The 26,478-nt window shown below is 44.3% G+C and overlaps 1 protein-coding gene across 18 annotated transcripts in view; it reads right to left on the bottom strand.

The window, feature by feature from the left end:
- Positions 1-5,082: 5,082 nt before the first annotated feature.
- NFYC (nuclear transcription factor Y subunit gamma) overlaps positions 5,083-26,478 on the bottom strand; it is a 67,117-nt gene continuing 45,721 nt past the window's right edge. For 10 of the 18 annotated variants that reach the window (XM_081085671.1, XM_081085685.1, XM_081085676.1 and 7 more), the window contains 8 exons: positions 26,146-26,217; positions 24,698-24,811; positions 21,223-21,318; positions 16,001-16,174; positions 12,962-13,120; positions 9,621-9,728; positions 7,215-7,274; positions 5,083-5,971 (listed from right to left, as the gene is read on the bottom strand). In XM_081085671.1, the coding sequence (XP_080941797.1) occupies positions 5,852-5,971; positions 7,215-7,274; positions 9,621-9,728; positions 12,962-13,120; positions 16,001-16,174; positions 21,223-21,318; positions 24,698-24,811; positions 26,146-26,217 (903 nt within the window). In that variant the 3' untranslated portion in view covers positions 5,083-5,851. Of the gene's footprint in view, positions 6,284-7,214; positions 7,275-9,620; positions 9,729-12,961; positions 13,121-16,000; positions 16,175-21,222; positions 21,319-24,697; positions 24,812-26,145; positions 26,218-26,478 lie in introns of all 18 variants that reach the window. The other 8 variants (XM_081085684.1, XM_081085668.1, XM_081085681.1 and 5 more) reach the window with 3 other exon arrangements.

Here is a 26,478-nt window from a genome sequence, read left to right as displayed (position 1 = left end):
TGAAAAAATCCAGCATATATATTATTAGTTCCAGGAAAAGACACTGGAAAGAATGACTAAACTCTTTCCAGACATAGGACATGAATTTCAAGATTTCAAAGGTCTATAGACTGCCTCGTATGAGATCTTTCAAAACAAAAATACATCTAGACACCTTGTAGCCAAAGTGTAGACTGTCAAGGATAAAAAGGAAATTCTAAAAGCCAACAGGAGAAAAGATAGCTTATCTACAAAGGTCCAATAATTGAATTGACAGTTAGCTTCTCATCAGCAACAACAGATGCCAAGACAATGGAATGGTATCTTCAGAATGCTAAGAGCAAATAATTGTGGACCTAGAATTCCATACATTGCCAAACCTTCATTTAAATACAAAGCAAAATAAAGACGTTTGACACGTACAAGATCTTAGAAAGCTTCTGTTCCACAGACCTTCACTGTTAGAGAGAGAGAGGCACAGTAGCTTGGGAGAGGGACAGGGAGCTGGAGGGTGATGGGGCTTAGTGGAGGGCCAGGGCTGCAGGGGTTGGGGGAAGCTAGGTTCTGTTTCGGGCCTCCCCTCAGCACCAGCCAGCCACAGGAGCCCAGCCCAGCCTGGCCCACCTGGAGCTCAGCTCAGGTTCTCCCCTCAAGTGCCAGCCTTGCTGTCCCCTATCCTCTCTTCCTGGGCTGAGGTAGTGTCCCAGCATACAAGCTAGGGGGTTACGCTGCCCGCCCGACTCAGAGGGCCTTGAGGAGGACACACTCAAGTTGCTCATGTGACCAAGCACTTGACCTCTACTGTAGAGCCCTCTCCACCTGGGAGGTCAGATGCCACCCCACAGAAGCCTATGGATAGCTGGAGAGGTAGGACAAAGGCTAGGTTCCTACCCAGGAGATGGGGGTGAGGGCTCTCATTTTCTGTAAGAAAGAGAATCATAAGCAGCGGGGACAAGACCAATGGGGCTGAACTGGTGGGGACAGAAGGTTTCTTAGAGCATACGGCCCTACTTAATCAGCTGGTGCCCTTGGGTAATCACTTAACTTCTTTGAGCCTCAGTTTCTCATTTACAAAATGGAGAGGTTACCTACCTAATGAGGATGCAAAGATGAAATGGGATAATCTGCCCTAACCGGTTTGGCTCAGTGGATAGAGCCTCGGCCTTCGGACTGAAGGGTCCCAGGTTTGATTCCAGTCAAGGGCATGTACCTTGGTTGCAGGCACATCCCCAGTAGGGGGCGTGCAGGAGGCGGCTGATCAATGTTTCTCATCGATGTTCCTAACTCTCTATCCCTCTCTCTTCCTCTCTGTAAAAAATCAATAAAATATATTTTTTTAAAAAGTGACACTTAAGGTACCAAGTTTTAGATATATTTCCCTTCACAGAAATTTATTTTTAAAAAATTATCCATTTAATACCCCTGTAGCATTTTATCAGTGCTCAATAAAAAATTAAGAAGAAAAAAGCAACAGTGAGAGCAGAGGTGGGATGTGTGCAGTGTTGAAGGCCATCTGTGAGGAAGGGTTCATGTTCATTTACTTACTCATCAGTTGCTGTTATTCTTTTGGTGTCAAGCCCTATCCTACATGGGCTCGGAAGGCAGAGATGACCTTGAAGTGGAGGAGAACCATAGGTAAGGAAGAGCCCAAACTAGAAAATTCCAATAGAGTGACAGGGGGTCTCTTCAGGGCTTAACTTGTATTTTTTGTCTATCTCTTCCATTTCCTCTACCACCTCTGCCTCCAACCCAACATAAGCTCCAAGACAGCATAATCCTCGCCTGGCTTGTTTTCATCTGTCTTCACAATGTCCAAAACAGTGTCTGACACACAGAAAGTGCCAAAGAAATACTTGCTGAATGACTGTATTTGAGCACTAATAATAGAGACTGTAGAAGTTGCTATGGGAGCATCGAAGAGGTCTTTGCTAACTCCACTCCAGGAATTAGAGGTTTCTCAGCAAGGCCCATTAAATCAGGCCTTGATGGATGTATAGGAGATCAATAAGTGGAAAAGGACCGTCCAGGCATTGGGGCCAGTACATTCTGAAAACATGGGAGTAAGTTCAGGGGCCAACGAGTAATTGAATGTGGCAGGGGCACACGGTGCAGGAAAGGGGAGTGGAAAGACACCAAACTGGGGACTTCTGGCCTTGAATGAACGTAAGCTGTAGGAAAGTCCTTATTAAAATCTAACCACCTACCCTGATGTAATATTCTGGAAGGGGTAGTTTTCCAGCCCTCACTGTTGCCCTAGTTGTACCTCCCTTCAAAAGTTAAGGGTCTTCCCAGGAAGGGGCCAAGGATCGAGTACCCATTGAGAAAAGGGGCAGTCATACTCCATAGTTCCTAGTCTTGTCTCAAGTTGAATGAGGGTGAGACAAGGTATCTCCCAGAAACTTGGGTGAGTGCTACATGCTGCCCCCTTGTGGCATCAGCAGAATTGAGCAGCAAGGAAGCCAGCCAGGTGGTCTGTTGGTAATCCCAGGGGCCTCCAGTCTCCTGCATCCGCCTCCAGGAAAATTATCCCAACCACCAGCTGTCCACAGACCAGATCCAATTGCTTCCTTTATTCCCCCACATACACTCAAGGCTGGGCCAATGGGTTTGAGGAAGCTGAGCAAAAGGCGTCAGTTCACATTTAGTAAAGCCTTGTTCACACACACACACACACACACACACACACACACGCACACGCACACGCGCACGCGTATCTTTGGCCAGAAAGCAGCTGTGTATACACAGATCAGGAGACCAATGTTTTGGTTTCAGCTCCACACCTATTCATGGAGTGACCTTGGGAAAGTCACTGCACTTCGACGTGTCTCCCATGTCTCCATCTGCAACCCAGGGATCACGATCCCTCTTCCTGTCTCCCCTGCAGGGTCATTGTGAAGATCATCAGGAGGACGAAAGCTGCAAGTGCTAGGAAAAATGTTCGAAGAGTGCTCCGGATGTAAGGGGATCGTGCTGGGTATTAGATAGGGGCTGTCTTGGGCTGCACTGAAGTGTTTGTTTACACCCAGACGGGCCCTGCTGGCGGGGGAAAATTTAAAGGGAACGTGCTCAGCAAGGAAGCTGCTTGCCAATCACAACTGATCGAAACCTCCAAGAATGGAAATCTATGGAGAAATGGGGACCCATTGACTGGCCTATGTTTCCAATTATGCTTGGATTTTCAGAATGAGTCCAAGAGCAGCAAGGTGGGTCGGTTCAGTGGCCTCAATGTGGTGGATTAGCCAGGGAATGAAAACAGCTGAGCTTTTCTCCGAGGCCAGGGCCCCTCGTGTGCACTTGACTTCATCCTCCCTCTGGCACAGGGGTCCTCAAACTACGGCCCCGCAGGCCACATGCAGCCCGCCGAAAACATTGATCCAGCCAGCGGGTGTTTTTGCCGCCGCTGAGTGCATAGGAATTTGTTCATAGTTTTTTAAAAAACTATAGTCCGGCCCTCCAACCGTCTGAGGGACAGTGAACTGACCCCGTTTAAAAAGTTTGAGGACCCCTGCGAGTCTGGCACTTTCTCCACGTGGGGCTGGGCACCCAGCTATCAAGGAATATTTGCATGTTTGGATACAGCACAGTGGGAAGGCCATGAACTCTTGAGAGAAAAGTTGAGCTAGAATAAAGATAACTAGATAAAGAGGAGGGGCACTGAACTTGAGAGCCTGTGGAGCTGCCGGAGGCTTCTTATGGAGGAAGACTTACTGCCTTCTCATGGTGGTAGAATCTGCTTCCCCTACTCTGATGACACTGGAGGTACCATGTATTCCAGCCCTTAAAACTAGTAAAATACTTGCTTTTATAAAATAATGTCATTTTTCTTCCTTTTATGGTGTGACTTTTTTTTTTTTTTTTCAGAGAGGGATAGAAACATCAATGATGAGAATCATTGATTGGCTGCCTCCTACTGGGGATTAAGCCTACAACCCGGACATGTGCGCTTGACCAGAATCAAACCCAGAACCCTTCAGTCTGCAGGCCAATGCTCTATCCACTGAGCAAACAGGCTAGTGCTGGTGTGACTCTTACCTGGTTCTGGCTCTTTTTGCTTTGGTGGCCCAGTAGCCCAGGATGAAGTGTGAAACCTAATTCTAACAACTATGTAGATCTTTACAGCCAGACTATTTGTTTTCTATGATCCATTTCCTACTCAATTGTATTCTTCCTAATTCTGATCTGTAATATTTTATTTCATTGTGTATGTTTTCATTGCAAGCCATCCAAATTTGTATGTGTGGAATAAGGTGAAGTACTCTTCGGTCAATGATTGAAAATAAAAGATGACACAGATGTCCAGGTTCACAGCAGATATTTGGTGAGGAATTGTAAGGACATCAGGGTCAGACTTAAAATCATCTAATATTAAAGACTCTTCCCCATCCCAATCTCACACCTTGAGACAGTCCCAAAGGGAAGGGAGTTGCCCAAGTTTTTAAGGCATATTACTGTCAGAGAAGAAATTGATACCTACTTTTCCTGGCAATCAGTTCTCTGATCTTCCCAGACAACGGGCCTCATTGGATGGCATGGTGAAGGTAAGGAAGACAGCTCCCCATTGGCAAGTATGGTCAATGAAGTAGAATGCTCTTTTTATTCCTGTTTCAATTAACAGAATACAGGCCCTGGCTGTAGACCTCTTGTGACATGCTGGTTGACAAGGGGCTTAGGCTGCCCTCCACAGCAGATGCTACTGGGTATGCCCAGAGCAGGCAACTCAAAGTGCCAGCCCATGCCAAGACAGGAGAGGAGAGATTTATCTGGGTCCTACTTTGAAGAATGGAGCTTTCTCATTGAAAGATGTTCTCTTTTGACCCTCAACCAAACAGGACACAACTGAATCTGGCCCATGGTGATAGCCCAGGACGTAAGGTGGGCAGGGGCCTCTCAGGAGCAAATAGATCCTGCTGAAGTTTACTTTTAAAATTAGCTCAAGACCTCAGTTTGAATTAGATGTGTAGTGTAAGTTTCCCTTAGCTTTTTTCAAAAGGGTCCTCCCTCATTCAGATACCCAACCTGAAGGCAAATAAACCTTTCCAAGCCTTTCCCAAGCCAAGTGGCCCTATGAATGCTGCCAAATACAGAACTCAAGACTTTTAATTGTCTAAAATGAGGTTTATTTCATGTCATGCATTGATGTCCATGCAGCAAAGGAGACTAGCACAATTCTTAATGCATTTAAAAAATAAAAATGTGTGTATGGAGGTAAATGCACAAAGTTCTAGTCTCCTTGGATCCCTGGGAGATTAGGGTCTGGGAATGAAACCATCCACTCTCCTCTCCATGGCGAATGAGTTCATCTCTTAAATGCAAGGATGTTCCCATGGCCTCTGGATGCAGGTGCACAGAGCTCCAGGGCAGAAGCAGGGACAAGGAGAGAAGACCACTAAGAAGCTACACGCAGTCACCTAATTTAATCAGAGGACAGAAAAGATGGAAAATCCTGGGGGCAGCGGCTGTTCCAAGAGTCAGGAGATAACATACACCTGTTAGGAGATTTGCTCCTAAAAAGAAGTGGAAGTAAAACCCCAAAAAAGAAAAACAAAAGAAATATATCTTCAACCACACTCTTCAAGAAAATGCCATAAATACGTTATTTAATATTTTCATTTCATAGCATTGGACACACAGCTCAACATATTGAAATATTGATTCCTCAGTGGAAAAAAAAAGAAAAAAAGGAAATAAAAAATATTGCATTTTTCTGTTGGAGAATCTCGGCCCCCAGGTGTGGGGTGAAGTGCACCAATGTCCTAGCCTGCAGGAGGCGCTGAGGTCGGCGGGGTCCTCTGGGGAGGGACGCTGTGCCCACTGCCTGGGGCTGTATGGCAAAAATTGTGTTGGGTGTCCTTGGCCTTGCCAGCTCAGGCCCTCAGTCTCCGGTCACCTGGGGGGCCTGCCCGTCGGAGGGCTGGTTAGCTGACTGGATGAACATGGGCTGGGCGAGGTCCTGGCCGGCAGGCATGGTGACTTGCTGGATCTGGTAGAGCTGCTGCGAGGGGTGGAGAGGAGAGAGTGAGGTCACCCCTGGGAGAGGGGCATGCAGCTCCCTATGGGCCTCGAGTTGGTTCGGGGCCCCAGATACTTCAACCACCACCCACTGCAAGGCGTCAGAGGGAGGAGGGGATGTGGAGCTCTGCTGGGGTTGGGAGCAGCAGACACAGGAGGCACCAGCACGGTGTGAGGGAGTGTGTGTAGTGGGCGGGGAAGAGGTGCAGGGAGTTGCATTTCCTGTGGCTTTCACTTCTCTGGGCTCTGCCTCTCCCGTTAGCTCAGAGCCTGGAGCTTGCTGCACGCTGTTCCTCTGTGACAAACACAAGCAATTCGAACCACTGTACCAGCAGCTTGGAAGTCAGCATTTCCCCAATTCTCAGTAATCCTCACTGGCAGAGGCAATAGGATTACCCCCTCTTCCTCCTTTCCTCAGAATATCTGACTACACAGAACCTGCACTTCCTACATGGGCCCTGCTGAGGAGGTCACCTGGAATTAAACACTTCCTACAGCCAAGACCCGTGAGGGGTGAAGCAGATGCTCACATAGCCACTTTGGGAAGTTAGTGCCAACTGATCATTTGGTTTCTCAGGTGTCCCCCCAAAACACCAGCCAAAACCCCTGCCACAGGAGCCCTGGCATGTGAACCTAGCACCTGGGGCTGGCAGGAACCAGAGGTGGATGACGCGGCTCCTCTCCTCTGGGCAGCAGAGTACAGGCTTGGGCACATCATCCCATCGTGTCCTCAGGGATGACTGGGAGCACAGTCACAGTATGAGGGGATAGGCCGAGGGAAAAGTAAGATTCTTTCTTTGCATGGGTTTAGAATTACTGAATTCCAGGCATTGAGAGGTTGAGAGGTCCCATGTTCTCTGCCATTTCAACTAACCCATACCATTAAAGAGCAGCAGAGAAAAACTAGCCCTAGAGAGGGAAACAAGACACCTGTGTTCTAGTCCTTACTCTGAAATGAACAGCTGAGTGATCATGGACAAAGCATTTCCCATTTCTAGGACTCAAGTTTACTCATCCGTAAAATGGGGATTTGGGCTATATAATGTCTATAATGCTAAAGGACAGGCACCCTGATTTAAAAACTGTACTTGTTTTAACAATTTCTGTCCCCTCATTGTTAACAGAAAATGGGACAGCTGCTCTAATCACCCAAACCCATAGATGTCATCCACTAGCCCTCACCCCCATTCCTCACCCGCTGCCCCTGCTCGGACTGGGGGTCCTACCTGTCCATCTGTGAACTGGCTGAACTGCTGCTGTCCTTGCTGGACCTCTGTCTGTGTGATCTGCAGGAATCAAAATAGCAGAGTAGGCTGGTCAGCTGCAGGGTCCAGCCACCAGCCCACCACCCAGGAGAGGGTCGTGAAGATCAAATGAGACAATACATATCAAGTGCCCAGAATAATGCCTGGCATAGAACAGGTGTTTGACGTGTAGCAGAAAAGCAAGGTCCCTCCCATCCCGTAGCCCTGAAGGCTACTTAGAGTTGGCACCATATAGAGCAGCGGTCGCCAACCGGTGGTCTGCATGGTTGGCAACTGCTGATAAAGAGGACCTTGGAACACGCGGCATTACCAGTCACCTACTACCCCCTCATCAAGGTCTTTTTGGGGCTCAAATCAAACAAACACCTAGCTCATAAGTGCTGACATGAGAGAGCATAACATTTTCGGTTTAGTCAGAAACCCTAAGAGTCTTGCAGTCAGTGAAGACAATTTGCAAAACACTGGGCAAAGTAGTGAGTGGTCCCTTTCATTCTTGGAAGGTGGGCTCCAAACCAAACCCGTATCACCCAGATTATCTGACTGGAATATGAAACACCCTGGCGAGCAGGTGGCCTTGGCCCTAGAAGCCCTTGTGGCAAACTTATAAAGTACTTTTTCCGATAGTGGCCACGTGCAGCCGTTTGGGCCAAGGATTGGGGAGGGGGGGGGGGCGGGCGGGGGGGGGGGGGATAAGGACACATTCATCACGAGCACTTAAAATCTTAGGTGTGGATTTTAAAAGAAATGTACTGCCATGTAGGAATGCATCGTACAGTGCCAGCTGTTGGAGAGAAGACTGAAGCGTGCTTGTGTGCAGTTGTGTCTGTGGAACATTTGACTAGTAATGTCTTCTGTGCACCATCTCTTGGAATCATTACAGCCAACCTGCACGGTAAGGACGGTCCTCTCAGGTGTCCTCACAACGGCCAAAAACAACCCATCAGGTCTAGGGGACACGTGTGAAAGAGCTTCATACTACTGTTCCTTGTTTTGGGTCTTTCTCCTCCTATCAGTCTATAAGCTGCTTGAGAGCAGGAGCGAAGTTTTGTCTTTGAATCTCCCAGTGCAAATAAATTATTCAAGAAATGTCTGCAGAATAAATGAATGACCCTGAGACAAATGGAAAATATTCCTCATAGATGAGATTAACTGTGCCATGGCCAGCAGTACTGCCCTTTATATCAAAGAAAGCTTCATTTATCTTTAAATTCCTTTTATACACTATTTATTCAGTATTCATTAAACGTACATTTACTGAGCACCTCCCACGTGCCAATTGTCACAAGTACAATCTGTTGTTATACAGACTGTGACTGCCCTCAGGTGCTCTCTTCTTGTTTCTTCCCCTCCTCTCTGTAACCACCCCGGCCCCAAGTCAAGCTTTCTGGCTCCCAAACTGCTATCTGGGAAACCAAGAATTCTTCCTTCTCATTTCCTCCCACCCCTAGGCCATAAAAAGTTTTTGGGATCCCAGGTTAGAATCTTACAAAAGTTTATGGGCGCTTTTTGTTTTTTTTAAAGTGGAAGGTGAGGTACCCAAGGGTGTGACCAGTTTTGAGCTAATTCCATGTCAGTGAACTCCAAGGAAATTAAGGAAAAGCCCATGTTCCATGTGAGCCTTTAATGATCCCAGAGACTATATGGAATTCAGAAGCCTTACTTTTGGCTCATTCCTCACATTTTCCCAAATTAAATCTTTGGAGACCTGCTCTACAAACTCAGCTCCGTTACCACTGTCAATAGATACATCACCAGAAATGCAACTGGGCCAGACAGATCCAGCTCTTAAACGATCGCTGCTTTTTTTGGGTATGAGGCAAAAAAAATCCATTAACAATGCCTCTCCTTGAGCAGCACCCCCACCCCCTGCGATGATGCCCACATTCCCCAACCCCCAAGCCCAGGGAGGCCCCCTCAGCACCTGTGGCTCACAGCCTCCAACATCCTAGGGCGTGAGAGAAGAAAGGGGAGCAATCTCTGGTTAAGGGTGCCTGAGGAGGTGAGGATAAAATCTAAGGAAGCTTTCCAAAGGGCACAGGAGGGCCAGAACACAACAGCTATTCAGTTTGAAAGCTGCTAACAGCCTGACAAAGAGGCAATCTGTCAAAATACTTCTGGTGAGACCTGCATACAGGTACATCAGGCTTTCTTCTAGTATACTTGAGACTTCCCTGCCTTGCACTTCAGAACAAGATGGTAAGAGACACACTTTTTAATGCAATTCTCCATGAAACCCCACCTTGGAGGTAGAATAGATATGCAGGTGTGGAGGTGGCTCTTGCTGAGGAATAAGGTGGAAGGGAGAATAATAAGGAAGCCAGCTCCTGCTGGTCCCCAAGTCAAGCCCTGCATCCCTGGGACACATACCTGCTGAGCATTGGTGGCAAGCGTCTGGATCTGTCCCTGCACAACTTGGGTGCCTGATACAGGCTGGGCTAAGCGAATGTACTGTAGCTGGCCGGTGTTCAGCTGCACCTAGGGCAGGGCAGAGACAAACAGACCACAGGGGATTGAGTGCAACTTCGAACAGGCAAATTTTCCATGTGCCCTCCACTGAGCCCTCCAAAAAAGCATGCCCAGAAAAGTTCCTTTGTAATAGAGGTCAAAACAGCAAAACCATAACTTCCCTATCCTGCAAGTCACACACACAATGGACCTTGAAAAAACTCCCTAGGATCTTGTCACATACATGAAAAAGCATGGCTGCACCCTCAACATTCATTGGCTCTTAGCTGTTTGCTCAGTTTATCTTAGGATTTTATCCCAAAGGCTGTCTAACATCATCAGAATGTTTATACCGTAAGTGTGGGCCTCTCTTCCCTCCAGCTCCACACTATTCCACCCAGTTCCCAGAATGGCTGATCTAATACTGTACTGAGAACAGCTCCAGTGTCTGCCAGGAGCACAAAGCAGATGGCTGTCACTCCACACCACAGCCCTAGAACTACCCAATTCCACGCTGCACATTTTGGAAGAAAAAGTTGACCAGCTTTACTATCTCTGTCCCCAAGAGCCAGGACCAACGGGAGTCTGAGGGACTTTTAGGATCCTTGGTGTTCAGCACTAGCTTCTGGCTAAACACCTCCCAAGGGGAAGCTGAATCAATAAACCTTTCACAGAAAACTCCATCATGGGAAACCAAACCTACAAAAATGCCCTCGGAGTCCCTCATGCTTAAGATTAAGTCTCAGATAATACAATAATACCACATACTGCATTTAATTGTGTGCTAAAAGCCTTAACTCAGGCTCTTAACGCTCCAGTGTACCATGAAAGTTTTAGTGCTTTGAATGCAGATGAAGAAAGGGCCAAGGTGTTTACAACACAGGAGGAGCTCAGGCTCAGCAGAGAAGTCAGCAGAGAAGGGCTGCAGACATTTACACTTGCGAGTTGGGGCGCCCAGACATCACCTCCTTGGCTGCAGGCTGCCTTTGTTGTAAGGGTGAGCTTCTTGAGGCTAACAGGCTTCTGTCCTGGAATAAACACTCCCCTGCCTTCAAGAGCTAATATCACTGAAGGGAATTGTACTTCCTTCCACGAGGAAAATGCTGGTGGGCTGAAGTGGCACTCCTGTGTGCATTGTTAAATCAAACTGCTTCTCTGCAACTGCCAGCCTGGAAGAGGATTGGAACCACCCAGACAGACTAATTCTAAAGTTCTGGTAGATCATTCCAGAATTGTCTGCTTAAGGCAAGGAGGGTCACAAAATCTAAACCTGTAAGAATCTAATTCAAAAGGAGATAGGGCATGATATTGTGACCTGCAGTCATTTATTTCCTGAGAATGTGCTAAGAGGAGCTGCTGGGAGGCTGTGATGCCAAGCCTCCCTTCCCACCTCAATCCCTTGATGCAGCTTCCAGGCAACGATGTTAAGATGCTTATGGGGATAAAGGCAGCTGGGCGGAGGCTTAGGAGACCTCACTGCTGAGACTGACGGTGTCTGGTCCCAGGAGTCACAGAACTCCAGCCAAGGCGCAAGGGATGAAAGACTGAAGCCTGTCCCAGCAGTGGGGAAGGTATACTGACGGCCATAGGGATTTTCCATTTCCTGGCTGGGAAGAGATCTTCGCAGAAACTCAAATGTGATTGGAAAGCTGTGCACCAACTAGTGCCAAGCGGCTCTTCGAAGCTAGAAGCTCTTCTTTTAAGTTTAGACATCTGATGATATACTTCAGTCCTATATCACAGGGTAAGTCTGGGGATCCTCACAGCTTTTATGTGTTAACTAAAGAGCAAGTAAGTCTACCCCTTGGGCTTTCAAAAGAGAAGCAGTTTCCTTCCTGAAGGTCATCACTACTGCAAGCATGCTGATGAGTTTAGAAATGCAAGCTCCTATCCGAGAACCATGAAGACAAGGTCCTGAATTCTACTCATCTGTGCTAAAGCTCTGTGCGCCAGAGGGCTAAAAACACTCAAGCCGGTTACTCTTCTCTGGCTTAAATGAATTTATCTTGGTGCCTCCACATGAATGAAAACCATTCAAGAGAGGTCTTGGGGTTGGTGGCTGAAAAAGTGAGGCAAGGAACCTGCAGCTGATGGACAGTGTGTGTGTGTGAGAGAGAGAGAAAGAGAGAGAGAGAGAGAGAGAGCTACAGACACACACTCACTCCACTTTCCTAAACTTTCTCCTGGCCTAGTACTCTGTTAACCCAATAAGAAGTTTCAAAACCAGAGTTGAGGATACTTTTTGAGCTTTTTCAGAGAGAAAGTGGTTAATCAAGCCCAAGTGAATTTCCAGATTTGCCTACATTTCATTTATAATAGGAAGAACAAGGGGTAGGAAATAGAAGGACTGTTCCATGTCACTCACTTTCTACATTTTTTGGTGGCAAAATGACCAATGTATGAATGGCAAGTGCTGAGACAAGAACATTTTTAACAAAAGAACAAGTACAAGTAAAAAAGTCAACAAATCTAAGAAATGAAATCCCTCAAGGCACACAGGAAGCAGTAGTCCACATTGAAAGAATGGATAAGTTAAATGAAAGCCAAAAATATACTTTGCTGCAGGCTCCAGTGGGAACTGACTCATGAATATGCAACAAGTGTATTTATGGCCTTCCCTATACACCTCCCTCTTATTCTTTGCTAGTCAAAAGACAGGACGGTCTCACAGGGCCTTTGGGCCTTGGCATAGAATGGTGGTTACAATGACTTCTCTATGTAGGTGGAGTGAGGGGAAATTAAGAGGAGCTGCCGCACAGTGGTGAACTTTAACATGGGTTAAAGGAAAGCAGTGAGCACACAGTGAAGCAAGTTGTGGTCTAGGGCAGTGATGGCGAGCCTATGACATGCGTGTCAGAGGTGACACGCAAACTCATTTTTTTGGTTGATTTTTCTTTGTTAAATGGCATTTAAATATATAAAATAAATATCAAAAATATAAGTCTTTGTTTTACTATGGTTGCAAATATCAAAACATTTCTATATGTGACACGGCACCAGAGTTAAGTTAGGGTTTTTCAAAATGCTGACATGCCGAGCTCAAAAGGTTCGCCATCACTGGTCTAGGGTAACAGGAATATAGGTTTAAAAATGTTTATACACACACACATATATGTGATATACATAATCATGCAAAATATATACACATGCACACACACACACACTTTTTTTTGTCTGTGTGTATATACAGATATAAAATCTTTAAGTATCTCTGTTATTATGTTGAAGAGTGCCATGCAGACCTGAGGCAAGACAGGGCTTACCGGGATCTGCTGGATCTCTCCTGTGTTTGTGATGATCTGCTGCATCACCTGCATGGTCTGTCCAGTGCTGCTCTGGGCCTGCTGGGCTTGACCCTGTGGCTGGGCCTGGACAATCTGCACCTGCTGACCTTCTCCAACCTGCATGGTCACTGGTGTGGTCTGGAAAGAGTCATGAGAAAGCTGACTGAGTCTGGCTCAGAGTCAGTAGGCTTACAAAGGGGTTAATAACCAAGAGGCTAACTAGGAGCAAATCCTCTCCATGAATGCCTGAAGTCATGTTAACACCAAATAATACTCAGCCTAGAGTCCTTTGGGTTTAGAGCACTGTGAAAGTTACTCACCAAAATAAAAGATGAAAAAAACCAAAGAGATTTATTTTTAGGCTCATAGTACAAAATATTTGCCTGAGCCCCAAACATCTCTATGCTTCAAATGCTGCAACTTTTCACAGCCACTTCGATGACAGTAAGGCACATATGGTACAAAAGAATCAAAATCAACCACGACAGTACACTTGAGAAATAGTCAAGTCGCGTCTAGAACAGGTGAATTTGGAGGGCAAACTAAATGGAAAGTGGGGTCAGTATGAATTATGAATTTACTAAATTTGGGATCCTGGGCTGCTTCTTAGGCCTGCAAGACATTGGGAGGGAAATAAAGTGCACACCGGTTTTCACCTCATTTAAGCAGCAGAGCGACCCCAGCCTGCAGCGGCCAACTGGCTGCTCTGGATCATAGCACAGCTGCCTATGGGAGAGTGAACAGGTAAATGCACTGGACACCAAACATTGAATACCTGGATCTTAACTGAGGCCACCCCTAAGTAACAGGAGGGTGGGGAAGACAGACAGAAAGACCTGTGTAAAAATGCATGCATTTGGCTAGGATAGCCGTGGGCAAACTACCGTTTGAAATGAATAAAACTAAAAAAAAAAAAAAAAAAAAAGACCGTACCCTTTTATGTAATGATGTTTACTTTGACTTTATATTAGTTCACACAAACACTCCATCCATGCTTTTGTTCCAGCCCTCTGGTCCAGTTTAAGAACCCATTGTGGCCCTCGAGTCAAAAAGTTTGTCCACTCCTGGGCTAGGACAACAGGAAACATCTCCTGTTCTCACACTGCAATTTTCAACTCAGCCTATTCCCCAAGCCTCCAGGAATAAAAGTTTCCAATTTTATGACAGAAAATAGAGGATTCACTTTACCAAAATATGCCTTCCTTTGACTTTAGTATGTATTCTGTTCTGCAAAGGTTATCTGCACTCAACCTGAAATAGCCATTACTACAGAGGTCCTGGGGTGTGTCACACAACACAAGGCCACCCTGAACCAGTAACTCAGTGAAACAATAGCTGGAAGATGCTGGGAGGAACCAACTTCACCATCCTCACAAGCCTTATCAGCTCCAGGCTGAGCAAGTCCAGGGTGGCAGAAAAGAGGATACATGAAATTCTCGCTGACTAAAAAAAAATGCATACTGCCAACTCATCACTGTACTCTATCAACTCAATTTTCCTGAGAGGATTTCCAAAGTATTTCTAAATCATTTCAGAAAAATGAAGGCTTGTGTTAGCATAGCAGCTGTCAAATCACGTATGGTGTGCCCTGCTGTCGGGGCACAACAACTATGAGCTTCTTAGGATGATTAGCCAATAAGAGCCGCCATTAGCAGAGTCCCTTGAAGTTCTCTCTATAAAGGGATAAAGCCTTTGGCAGGCAAACCTCTCACCACTGCAGACGCACAAGCAAGAGCTAAAGAAGGTCCCTTAGGCATCACAGTGCAGTGAACTCCTTAAGGCAGGGATTGAGCTCCAATCATCTTTGAACCCCTCCTGCTAGAATGGTGTCTGGTAAAGACAAGCATTCAATAAATTTGTTATATGCATTAAAAAAACAAGCAGGGAATACGTCCTAAAATCACAATGATATTTAAATCTACTGCCACTTCCATTTTTTTTCTTCTAGGCAAACCCAGCTCCTCACTAGAACACACAAGGCCGTCTAGAATGTGTCCTCCACCTGTCTTTTCAGACTTGCTAGATGTTCCCTGTGCTGCAGCCTTTCCCCACTGCCTTGTGCTATTTCTCAACTCCAAGCCTTTGCTTGTGCTGAGCCCTGTACTGGGAAGTCCCTCCTTGTCTATTTTGATTCATTTCCATTATTCTCTCTAAAACTCATATTATTCCCTTAAAAGAACCTTCTCTGACATCCTCTTCTACCACCCCCTCACATCTTTGCTAGGTACCCCTTTTGATGCATTCCCATAATACCCTCTACACATCCTAAGGATATTTTACACTTTCCACATGGTGGTATAATCTTTAATTATTTGTAGCCCCAACTAGACTGTGAATTCTTAAATATAGGGACTGTTTGACTCATGCTTGTGTCCCCAACCAATGGCATAGGACTTTACCTACAGAGGATGACCAATGTTTGATGAATAAATAAACTGATGACTGACAGGGAGTATGGATTCAGAGCTCAGAGAACAGAGTTCTCTGTAGCCTCTAATGATTCCCAACAAATGTGCATAATACTGCTCTCACGATTGTATTGGGGAGAGAGAATATTCTGATTACTATTGTAAAAAGAGAAGGACACTTTACTTAAATACAGTAGGTCAGAGAAATGACGGGGAGAAGGGGAGGAGAGGTATGCATGCCTAATCTCTCCCTTAAGGATAACAATCCAATTCTGATGTGGACACACAGACAGCAGGCATGGAGTCCACACCTTCTACAGAGATGCCACTACTCTTCATGGGGGTGTCATACAGTTTTTCCTTCCAAAACTTTTTAGCTCATAAGGATCCTGAAGAACATCTTGTCCACTACACTTTCCACATTGACCCATAAGAGATTAGGGTGACATGTCACCTCAATGGCTGAGTCTGGGGAGAGCCCAGGTTTCCAGACTTCAATTCCAGTGCTCTATGATGCTCTGAGTACCTGTCTTGCCCTGGTCAAGCTTTCACCATCCCAAACCTAAGAAGTACTATCTTGCTGGGCAGGCACCCCCTGCAGCTCACAGACCTGACCCTGCTGAGGCTGCGCAATGATGATCTGCCCGGGCTGGATGGTGGTTGTGGAGCTGGTGGTCTGCTGGCCTTGCTGCTGCCCCTGGACTTGGACGGCGGTGGGCTGCTGAGCCAGCGTGAAGTAGTACTGGACAGGCTCGGCAGGAGTCACAGACTGGCGCACCTCCTCCTGTGGGTAGAAGGAGAGGCAGGTAAGAGGAAAAGAACCGACTCAGCAGCCGCCAGAGTGAATTTCCATTCTTCCCCCAAACGGGCTCTGTGCCGTTGCCTGCTGAATGCTGAGCTCTCCACATTTGAAGCCAAGGGAAACTGGAATTCGAAGAGACCAGTTGTGCTACATCAAACTAAAAATAACAGATTCCATAGGTTTCACCAAACTTACAGCCAGTTTTCTGAAGTAGAGTTAGCACCCATTGCATGGTAAGTTGCAAATGGGCAAATAATTACTGCCACTAAAAGCCACGCACTAGCAGTGCTTGTGAGTAAATGCTGTCGAGGCCTGTGATCTGAGGACAGTGCTAATTGTGAGCACTGGAAGATGCTACCCAAACGTCAGGCTCTCAAGCCAGTTCCCAATCTCCCAAACAGGCAGCACTCTCCTTATTTTGTTCCCACCATCTCAGGAGGGACAGAGCAGGGGAAAAGGACATAGGGCTTTTCCTGAGTTGAAATTTCAGAATCAAATGTTAGGATCGAGAGCATCAGTAGGCAAGTGCTTAGCTTTGCACAGTACGTTGAACGCTCAGTGGTCACTGAGGGCCACATCTATCCAGTGTCACATCTGCTTCTGGTTGTACTTAGCCACAGAAGAGCAACCCAGGGGGCCTGAGGGACAGCTCTCCGCTGGGTGCTGCCTTGGCTGACTAGGGAGGTCGCATTCTGTCCGATCTGCTGGGTGAAGAGACTGTTCCTTCTTCAGCTGACGTTTTCCATGGCAGAAGGAGTAAACAACCCTCTCCCAGCCACCTTGAGCTCACAGCTGAGAGTGTAGGATGTTTACACACACTACGGCATGGTTATAGCCTGAGGGTCCAGGGTTGGTCGGCCCCTGACCATGGACAGAGATCGGCATCTGCTCCAGAGGACCCTGTGGCACACGGTGCCCCTGCCTGGGACAACAAAAACAACAGAAACATACAACTTGGGCTGGCTGAGCAAAAAATTAACTAGATTTACTCACTCCCTTGTTCTAGGCTAAGTTTGCCATGTTCAAGATAAGAGGAAAAGACAATTCTTCAAGGTATAGAGACCCTGTGGACTGCCTCAAAGCTCCCCAAAGTGACATTTACATAGTTGGCATTGACCCCATCATCCCCTCATTAGGTCAGGCGCTCTAGTCTGGGCTTCCAGTACTTTGCTCACTGAACTTTTTTGTCCTTGCTTGTCAAATTAACTACTTTCCCATGAGGGCAAAGCCTAGCTCTCTCTTGCTCTCCACTGTCCCCACTATTCATTCCCTTGTAGGCACCTAATAAGCACTTGCTGAATGAGAATGGCTTTACAGAGCCAGGCAGACAGAGATAAGAAAATACAGGCACACCATGTATTATTGCACTTGGCTTTATTGCACTTCCCACGTGTTGATTTTTTTTTTTTTTTTACACAAACTGAAGGCAAGACCCTCCATCAGCAAAAAAGGTTACAACTCACTTTATTGATAAACCTGCTTATTACAGTGGTCTGTAACAAACCACCAGTAGCTCCGAGATGCCTGTACTTGCTTTATTGTGGTGGTCTTGAACTGAACCCACAATATCTCTGAGGTATTGCGGTACCTTTTTTTTAAACCCAAGTTGGTAGTAGAATAAATTTTCTTGAATATAACAGCTGTTACCAATAGAAGAGACCCTAAACTCTCTTTGCTACCTCTAGGATTTTGTAGTCTAGTGTGGGGAGAAATCCATGTTCCCTGTAGAACAGGGCTGGGCATTATTTTGCTTGCCTGGTGACTGGGGGGCCCAGGATAGTAAAACTAGGCCTGCTGATATAAAGCCTATGAGACACGCGGGTCTCTGCATTACCAGATTCCCTGATGGCCATCCACTCAGCCTAGGTAGACATTTGTGACATGCTGGGTTTCTGAGCTAGTCCTCGAACATGAACCAACTTTTTAGGTTAATGTATTCTGTGCTTCAGACCCAAACCGTTTGAACACTGAATGTGATCATTCTGAGGCAGAAGAAAGAGGGGGCCCCCTTTTATTTTCAGCTAGGTCTGTTTCCAGAACAACTTAACTGTGACAATGTCACCTCCATTTCAACTCCAACTTCTATTATAAATTAAGGTCAGTCTTGTCAACTAGACCTTGGCTGTGGCAGGGATAAACTGATATCCTCCTTAGCCATGAAACTGATCTTTTTCAAAGCTCTTGAAATGAGTTCAATGTATTCATTTTCCATTGAGATTTCCCTTCCTACTTTATAAAAAACATTAATCACTAAAGTTCAGACCTAACTTGAAAAAGCTCTTGGGTGATAAGAAGGTATACAGGACCAAAAGCCCCCCAGAACAAACTTGCAGGAAGTGAGAAGGCAGGCAGACACTGGCTGGCATTTCCTAGCCCTGACCTGTGATGGTTCTGTATCCAGTTATCCCTGACTGTAGCTGATCTACAAATGAATATGGTCTTTTCACCAGACAAAAAGCAAACCCTTTAAATATCCCTTTCAGAAGCCAAAACACCCCTTGCCAAAAGCTGGGAGAGCAGGTGAAGAGCTTCTCCTGTGCTGCCTGCTGTAGCCTCCTAACTTGTTTATGAACCAGGCAGGGTCTCTAGGACATTCCATCAAGTCAGTTTGCGCTGTGAGGAGGGCATGACTGTTCTCAAGTCACTGGAATGGAAGGAGGCATATATAAGGTTTTCAGCATTTATGAAGACTCATTCAGCCAATGGAGGTCAAGCTAGCAGGGGAATGATTATGCTTGGTTTAAAGAGATGGGTGAAGAGAAATGATATTTCAATGGGCAGGAACTTTCAACTCATAGCTTTAGTGGGGTACAAGTCAAACCTCAACAACCTTCTACTTTCAAATAGTTTTTATTTGCTTTCCTGAAGAACAAGATAAATTCCCAAGCATCTCTGAGAGGTCAAGGACCTTGGATCCCAGCTCAGTATTTGTGGCTAGTTCCTTTCCCCAGTAGTGGAACATCATCCCAGATGCTAGAACAATCTCGGAATGAATGACTGGGTCAATCCAGAATGGGGTACTTGCCCAGCTCTAGCTGTGGCCTCCCCTAACAGAGGGTTTACTCTTGGGATGTGTTCAGAAGTGGAGACTAACAGCCAGAGAATGAGCATCATCACCTCCTAGGGCTACCAGCCACAGACTGGAAAAAAGTCCATTAGCTTCAGTAGCAAGAGCAAACTGCTGCCTCTTCAGAAAGGGTGAATTCTGGAGAGTAGGTGCTTTTACAGGACTTAAAAAGGTGTTAGCCAATTTGGAGATTGGGAAAACTTCATGTCTACAAAGGATTAATAGTGCTACCTGAGAATTTCAGGCCAGCTTCCAGTAATCTCAACCTTTCAAAGGCCAGGCAGCAGCTGTCCCAAACAGGATGCCAATCAATGGCTTGAACACCTACAAAGAACTGAGTCTAGACAGCAAGGAGCTGTTTCAGTTAGACACACTTTAAAAAAGAGATGGATCACAGCATTTAGACTCAAGATGAAACAAGGAGCTGTCTGACACCCTAAGAGAGACAAGCACTGAGGACTCTGGAGGAAGGGACAGGACATGATCCTTCTCTCCAGCGGGTTGATTCAGCAGGCAGCCCATGGAAAACAAGCAGAAGTTAGCACAAGGAGCATGACCAAGGCCTGATTTTCTGACAGATCGCACCACTTCATTTTTAAAGGGGGCTGCTCAAACACATTCCAACACGGAGAGCATGTGTGTCTTATCATTTTTTTTGAAGGAAGAGAAGTGGTCTGGGTTTCTGCAGTAGTGACTTCTCAGAGAGGAAGGAAGCCCACGGGCACTAACCTGCAATGTCTCAAAGGCGATGCGCAGCCAGGGACGACCGTGGCAGCCTGCCGCTGTAAACATCCGACTGAAAGCTCCTCTGAACACCTTACAGCTTCCAGTCAAGGATGTTTACAGTAGCAAAGACTGCCCAGAAAGAACGGAGACACAGTGAGGCTCCCTGTACTAGTAAGGGGGTAACAGAGGGCTTGCTAATCCAAAGGCTCCAGGCAGGGTCAGGATTACAAATGTCCTTTAAGATGCCCACTTCTCTGACACCTTCTGACTGGTTATTAATAGAGACAGCATGAGAGTCACTGAATGACCCATTTCCAAAAATAATATACTATGAAATAATTCATTAAAACCACTTAAAATTTTGTTAAGAAAACAGAGCAAGCAGAACAAGGCACACCTTTGCTCCCACCAGACTCTGGTACTATTCCCCCAGTGTCTCAATTACACCTGGTGAGTCACGAAATGTGTGTGCTTGAACCAATGAGTTATAAAGCATAGGGGCCTATTAAAACCGCAATTAAGAGACTTATGCACCCAAGGTGCTGGAAAAAAAAATTGGTGTGACCTTTGGAGAGGGGCAGGTAGAAGAGAGGGAAAGGCAGGCAGGCAGACATTCACATTCTTTCTAGTGATTGCTTAGAAAACAGTTTTAGCGATGGTTCTCAAATCTGGTTGCACATTAAAAGCATCTGGGGAGCTTTAAAAAGTACTGATGCCTGGGCCTCCCCTCAGAGTCTGATTCAACTTGGTGTGGGGTGGAGCCTGGGCATTGGTATTTTTTAAAACCCTAGCAGGTGATTTAATATGTAACCAGAGTATTATATAGAGAACCACAATAAAGAGTAAGAGAAAACCAAAGTCCACTCACTCCAAACACTGTGCACATAGAGACGCTGTTTCTTGAAAATCTATAATCTGTAACTCACTGGACATGTTCTCCCATCCCAGATTAAGAACTCTGATAGAGTCCCTAGGATACCTTGAAATGAGCTTCACTTTTACTATTTATAACCAAAATCTTTAATTTTATCTATTTTCACTGAAATACCACCTCAGCGGCACTGAGTTAAAAGTATCCATAAATGAGTAGCAGAAGGAGATGTTAAGGATGGATCTGGTCTAGAGAAGTAGCAAAAGAAATAGCAGATGGCTTGTGCTGAGAGAGGAAAAGGAGCATTATTAGACACCCATATGCAAGGTGCTTGGCAGCAGCAGCAGCAATGCCTTCCCAGCTCACCTGACGCTTTGGAGGTTTCAATTCATCTCTTGGAACAATATCGATGAGAAAGTCAAACTGATCAAATTTTGTAATTGCCATGGCGATATCATTCCTCTGTAACAAAGAAAAGCGAGGTGAAAAATTAGCCTGGGGAGAAACTAGTTTACCCAGCTTTATAACCTCCAGGTTACAAGTAAGAGATGATGATGACTTCTAAGCCAAACTAAGTACCCATGGCCAAGTCTATAGCTGAAATAAGCACAGCCAAATTCTTATAAACTTCAAATGATCAGACCTGCTGGAAAGATATCTCCAAAGTCAACAAAAAAACCTACCTGTAGCTCGTGCTCCACAAGCTGAATATTCGAGCCTCTAACTACTACTGCCTCTGCTAGATTCTGCCCCTAGGTCCTCTCCATGACTTAAAAAACGGTCCTCCAGCTAAAACTGTACAAAGCTAGCAATCTCAGGTGGCAGGTTTCTGGTCATTATGTGGTTAGCAAGGTTAGGCAATCATTCAATTTTATAACCTTTTTAAGATTCTAAATAGTATTTTGCCTCTTAGTTCAGAAGCAGTTAAAATCTATTTTGAATTTCCTGGCTGAAATTCTAATCCAATAACTTTTGCAGTATTTTCTAATTACTGATCTGTATCTTAGTTTCCAAAATTTTTATTTTGGAATTCAAAATCGCAATGTTAATTAAATCCATGGATTAAATCTTGTTTAATGTGATATAAATACTGGAAGTCTGAAATTACTAGAACAGAGTTTCAGGTGGGCTGAGGACACAGGAGTCGGTTGACTAATGATTCTGAATCCAAAGCCTGCTCTGAAGGGGTTCTTTCTAAGAGTAACACTTCTTTCTTTAAATAATAAAATTAAAGGATTTTTATTTTTTTACTAAAAATCAACATACTAACAGTGTAAGACAATTTTAAAGAAAAAAAAAACGGGAAAAGAGTGAGCAATGATATACATGTATTAAGGGAAAAGTAAACTTTGAAATTCATTTAAAAATAGACGATGATTTGATGGATAGAAGGATAGATATGGGGATAAAATAAGTAAACTTTTAATGGCAGGATCCAGGTGGTGAGTATACAGGTGTTCACTATAAACTTTGCTTATGTGTGAATTTTTTCATAATAAAATGTTGGGGTGAAGGAGAAGTCAACCTTTTAACCAAAATCCTTAGCAACCTCTACATAGCACATCTTAAGAAAAGGTGACTCATCAGACAAAATAGGAGGGGATGGAAATTTTCTGTTTTTTCCTTCCCTTGTCTCTGTGATGGCCCAAAGCCACTGAAATGCAAAACTTCAGTCCTCCATTCTTGCCAACCATCAGCTTGATAATAAACCCATCCTACCGAAGCAGGGCACATTTTAAAGCTGCCAGGACTCATTTAAGATTAGCACGATATAGTATCACATTCTTGATGATGTCACCTACTCAAAGCTATCTAAACGGCTCATCTAAGCATGAAATGAGAGGAGGGGTGAAAGAGAAAGAAATAATAATCACCTTCAAACAAACACTAATGTGTTCTACAGTATTTTGAAAACATAGATATACTTAAATCGGTCTTTTTAACATTGTAATTTTGTCTTTTTAAGTGCTAATATTTTACTGAATTATTATTCATATTCAGTAAGATACAGAAATCTTAAGTACACAGCTGGATTAATTTTTATAAATATATACACCCAGGTAGCTATCATCTAGATAAGAATATAAAGTTCCCTTCCATCACTTTCCGGCCAATTACCATGCCCTCTCCCCACAACCCCCCAATCTGAGGTAACCACAACTCTTATTTCTATCACTATGGACAGTACCTGGCACCATGTGCTATGTAATTCTTTTACTTAACATAATATTTTTGTGATTCATCCATGTTGCTGTATGGATCAAGTTTGTTTCTTTTATTGTTGAACAGCAATTCATTTCAAGAATATATCAAATTTTTAATATATTCCTATCTTGATTTTAGTCACTTAGTGGATATAAACTAGCATCTCACTGTGGTTTTACTTTGTATTTCCCAGATGACAAATGATGTTATGCACCTTTTCATATGTTTACTAGTCATTTGGAATCTTCTTTTTGGAAGGGCCTGTTCAAATGTTTTGCCCATTTAATTTTATCGTATGTTTTCTTAACTGATCTTGAAGGTAATTTCAATTGGCTCTTTAGATCTACAGACTTCCTTCAAGGCAGTCATAAAGTAAGTTCTCAATGTCTAGCTGCACTAGAATGTAGACTTCCCTGGGGTGGGGATTGTTATCTGTTTTGTGTATCCAGAGCCTAGAACAGTGCTCGGCACATTGTGGATGATTAATAAATACCTGTAGAATAAATAAATAAATAAATGCATACATACATACATACATACATATATACATACATTTTCAACTTTTGAGGTAAGAGGAAAACAAGGAGAAGACATAATTTACACTCTTAGCTTTTTTGTTAAAATACTGTCACTCTCTTATATCTGTCACATCCTTACTCTATGTCTGAGAAATGTTTCTTCCAACAGCTAGGCCCTGGTGGTTGAGGGGCAAGCCTCTAGAGCAGTGGTTCTCAACCTTCTGGCCCTTTAAATACAGTTGCTCATGTTGTGACCCAACCATAAAATTATTTTTGTTGCTACTTCATAACTGTAATGTTGCTACTGTTATGAATCGTAATGTAAATATCTGATATGCAGGATGGTCTTAGGCGACTCCTGTGAAAGGGTCGTTCGACCGCCAAAGGGGTCGCGACCCACAGGTTGAGAACCGCTGCTCTAGAGCCAATGACCAAGAGGTCTTCATACAATATGAATGTTTGTTTGCTGGATTAAAATAAAAAGAGAACAAAAAAAGAAGAGGAAAAGGATTCTCAGGAAAGCAGATGAGGAAAAAGAGGCTAACGAGGTCAGTAAAACTGATTCTTCCTGGGACTGTCCTTTCAAGGCTTCTAACCAGAAGTTGTTTACATGTGGAAATAGATAAATATAAGTTTAGCCTCCCTCTGTTTATAGTGAGGACTCACCAAGTAAATAGTTCAGTCACTGAGTTGTGAAAACCATGAGAGAGCTGGAAATTAAAATTCTTGGTGAGGAAATACTATCATGGCTATAAGGTATGCCTGCCTCCCAACAGTAGAGGAAGATACCAATTACACTCAGCTTGTCAGAGGCCTAAGGAAAAACAATCTTTGGTCTAAGCCAGGGGTCCTCAAACTACGGCCCGCGGGTCACATGCAAATACAAATATTGTATTTGTTCCCGTTTTGTTTTTTTACTTCAAAATAAGATATGTGCAGTGTGCATAGGAATGTGTTCATAGTTTTTTTTTAAACTATAGTCCGGCCCTCCAACGGTCTGAGGGACAGTGAACTGGCCCCCTGTTTAAAAAGTTTGAGGACCCCTGGTCTAAGCCATGCAAGAGAAGCAGGCAGCTAGCTACTTGCCCAGCTTTCCCAATGTAGGTCCACAATATTACCTGTAGAGTCCGACGCTTGTTATCCTCTGTGTGGATCCAGGCTCGAAGAGTCAACTCTGTGATAAAAATCTGGGCTGCCTTGGCAAAAAGCACAGGGGCTTCTGCACTGATCATCTGTAACAGATGTACATCTGTCAATCACCAGCCATTCAAACCAGTTAATTTGCCCCTTATCGGATGTCCTGCCACTGGACTATGGGGCAAGTGTTGGAAAAGGAGAAGGTAGTAGTCTCAAGAGATCCCAAGATAAAATAAAACCACAAGTAGGAACAAAGCAGGTAGAAGAGGAAAAAAGAACACTTATCTAGCACCTACCATGCACTTTCTTACTCTCATAACAGCCTTGTAGAGAAGCTAGGTTTAGGAGAGGTGAAGTAACTTGCCCAGGGCCATAAAGTCAGTAAGTGATATAATCCAAGGAGAGACAATGTGGGGAAATAATGAGTCTGAGAGCCAATGGATTTAGGCAAAATCTCAGGCTTCCCATCCTTTCGGGCTTTATTTTTCACATACTGAAAAAGAGGATAACTTTCCAGTACTGTGGGAATCAAATGAGAAGATTTATGTACAAGCACCCAGCACAGGGCCTGGAACACAGTAGGTACTCAAGTAATATAAGCTCTTGGTCAAACAAGACTCTGGATCCTTGGTGAGGTGGTCTGTATAGGATACAGGCACTGGACGAGCTATGGAGTTAAGGAAGCAGATGAGTATTGGGATCTTGGTTCTCCTACTCTAGGCAAGTCAGTTTTCTTTTTTCTTTTTTTTTCTTTGTTTTGTCTATCTCCGTATCTAGAAAATTAAACTACTAATTCTTATCCTACCAAATCTCACAGGATTACTATGAGGAGGAATTGAGCTAACAAAAGGGAAAATTGCTGTGAACTGCTAGCTTTCTATACAAATACAAGAGACTATGCATTTTGAGTGGTAAGGAAGGAGCTGCTCTTTTTCTGAGAGAGTTGTAGTGGGTGGCAGACTCCTAAGAATACAGTAATGGTCTCCTCCAAGTAAACCCTCTCAGAAGTATTATTCGTGTAAAACAATTCACAGATGCAATACTCATAGATACAATAGCATTATCAAACATTTTTTAGAGCTCAGATCAACAAATAGAGACTGTAATAAGATGCTAAGAAGATGGCACTGTCCTGATGATTTGATGGTACATGTTTACACTACATGCTGAAAAGAACTGGGTGTTTCAAAAAGCACTCAGTATCTTTTCAACATCTAGAAAACAGGACACCCCTAATTTTCAGAGAAGCATCATATAATAATTAAAATTGTTCAATTTCAGCTCACTTAACAATTTTACGAGAAACTAAATAAAAAAGCAACAGGCAATATTTTCATTTTTATTTAATTAAATTTGAGCTCTAGAGAAATGAGCAATAACCCACCCATCATTTTAGCTTCAATATAAATAAAAATGAACGTAAATTCACCTTCACATCTTCATCCAGTTTCATAATCTTCTTAATACGAGCCAATGGCAGTTCCTGTACTCGGAAATCTTTCTGAAATGAGTAACAAAAGGTGCATAAATGGTGGGGACAATCAGTAGGGCAAAACAGGCATCAGGAAGCACACTGATTGGCTTAGTCCCTCCTTTTAGAAAATATGGCAGGACAGAAGGTATAGATAAAATGAAGAAAATACAAGCTCCTAGCAAAATTCTTAACCCATGTAGAGCTTTAAACAATTAAAGGGTTTCAGAATAAACTTATGATGGCTTTTAGCAGATTCAAATGTGATTTTTGCCTCAGGAGCAAAAATTC

This window comes from Myotis nattereri (genome assembly GCF_964212035.1).
Source record: "Myotis nattereri genome assembly, chromosome: 3".
Lineage (NCBI taxonomy): Eukaryota > Metazoa > Chordata > Mammalia > Chiroptera > Vespertilionidae > Myotis > Myotis nattereri.
Note: the sequence above shows the minus strand (reverse complement) of the source record. Positions and strands in the feature narration are given on the sequence as shown.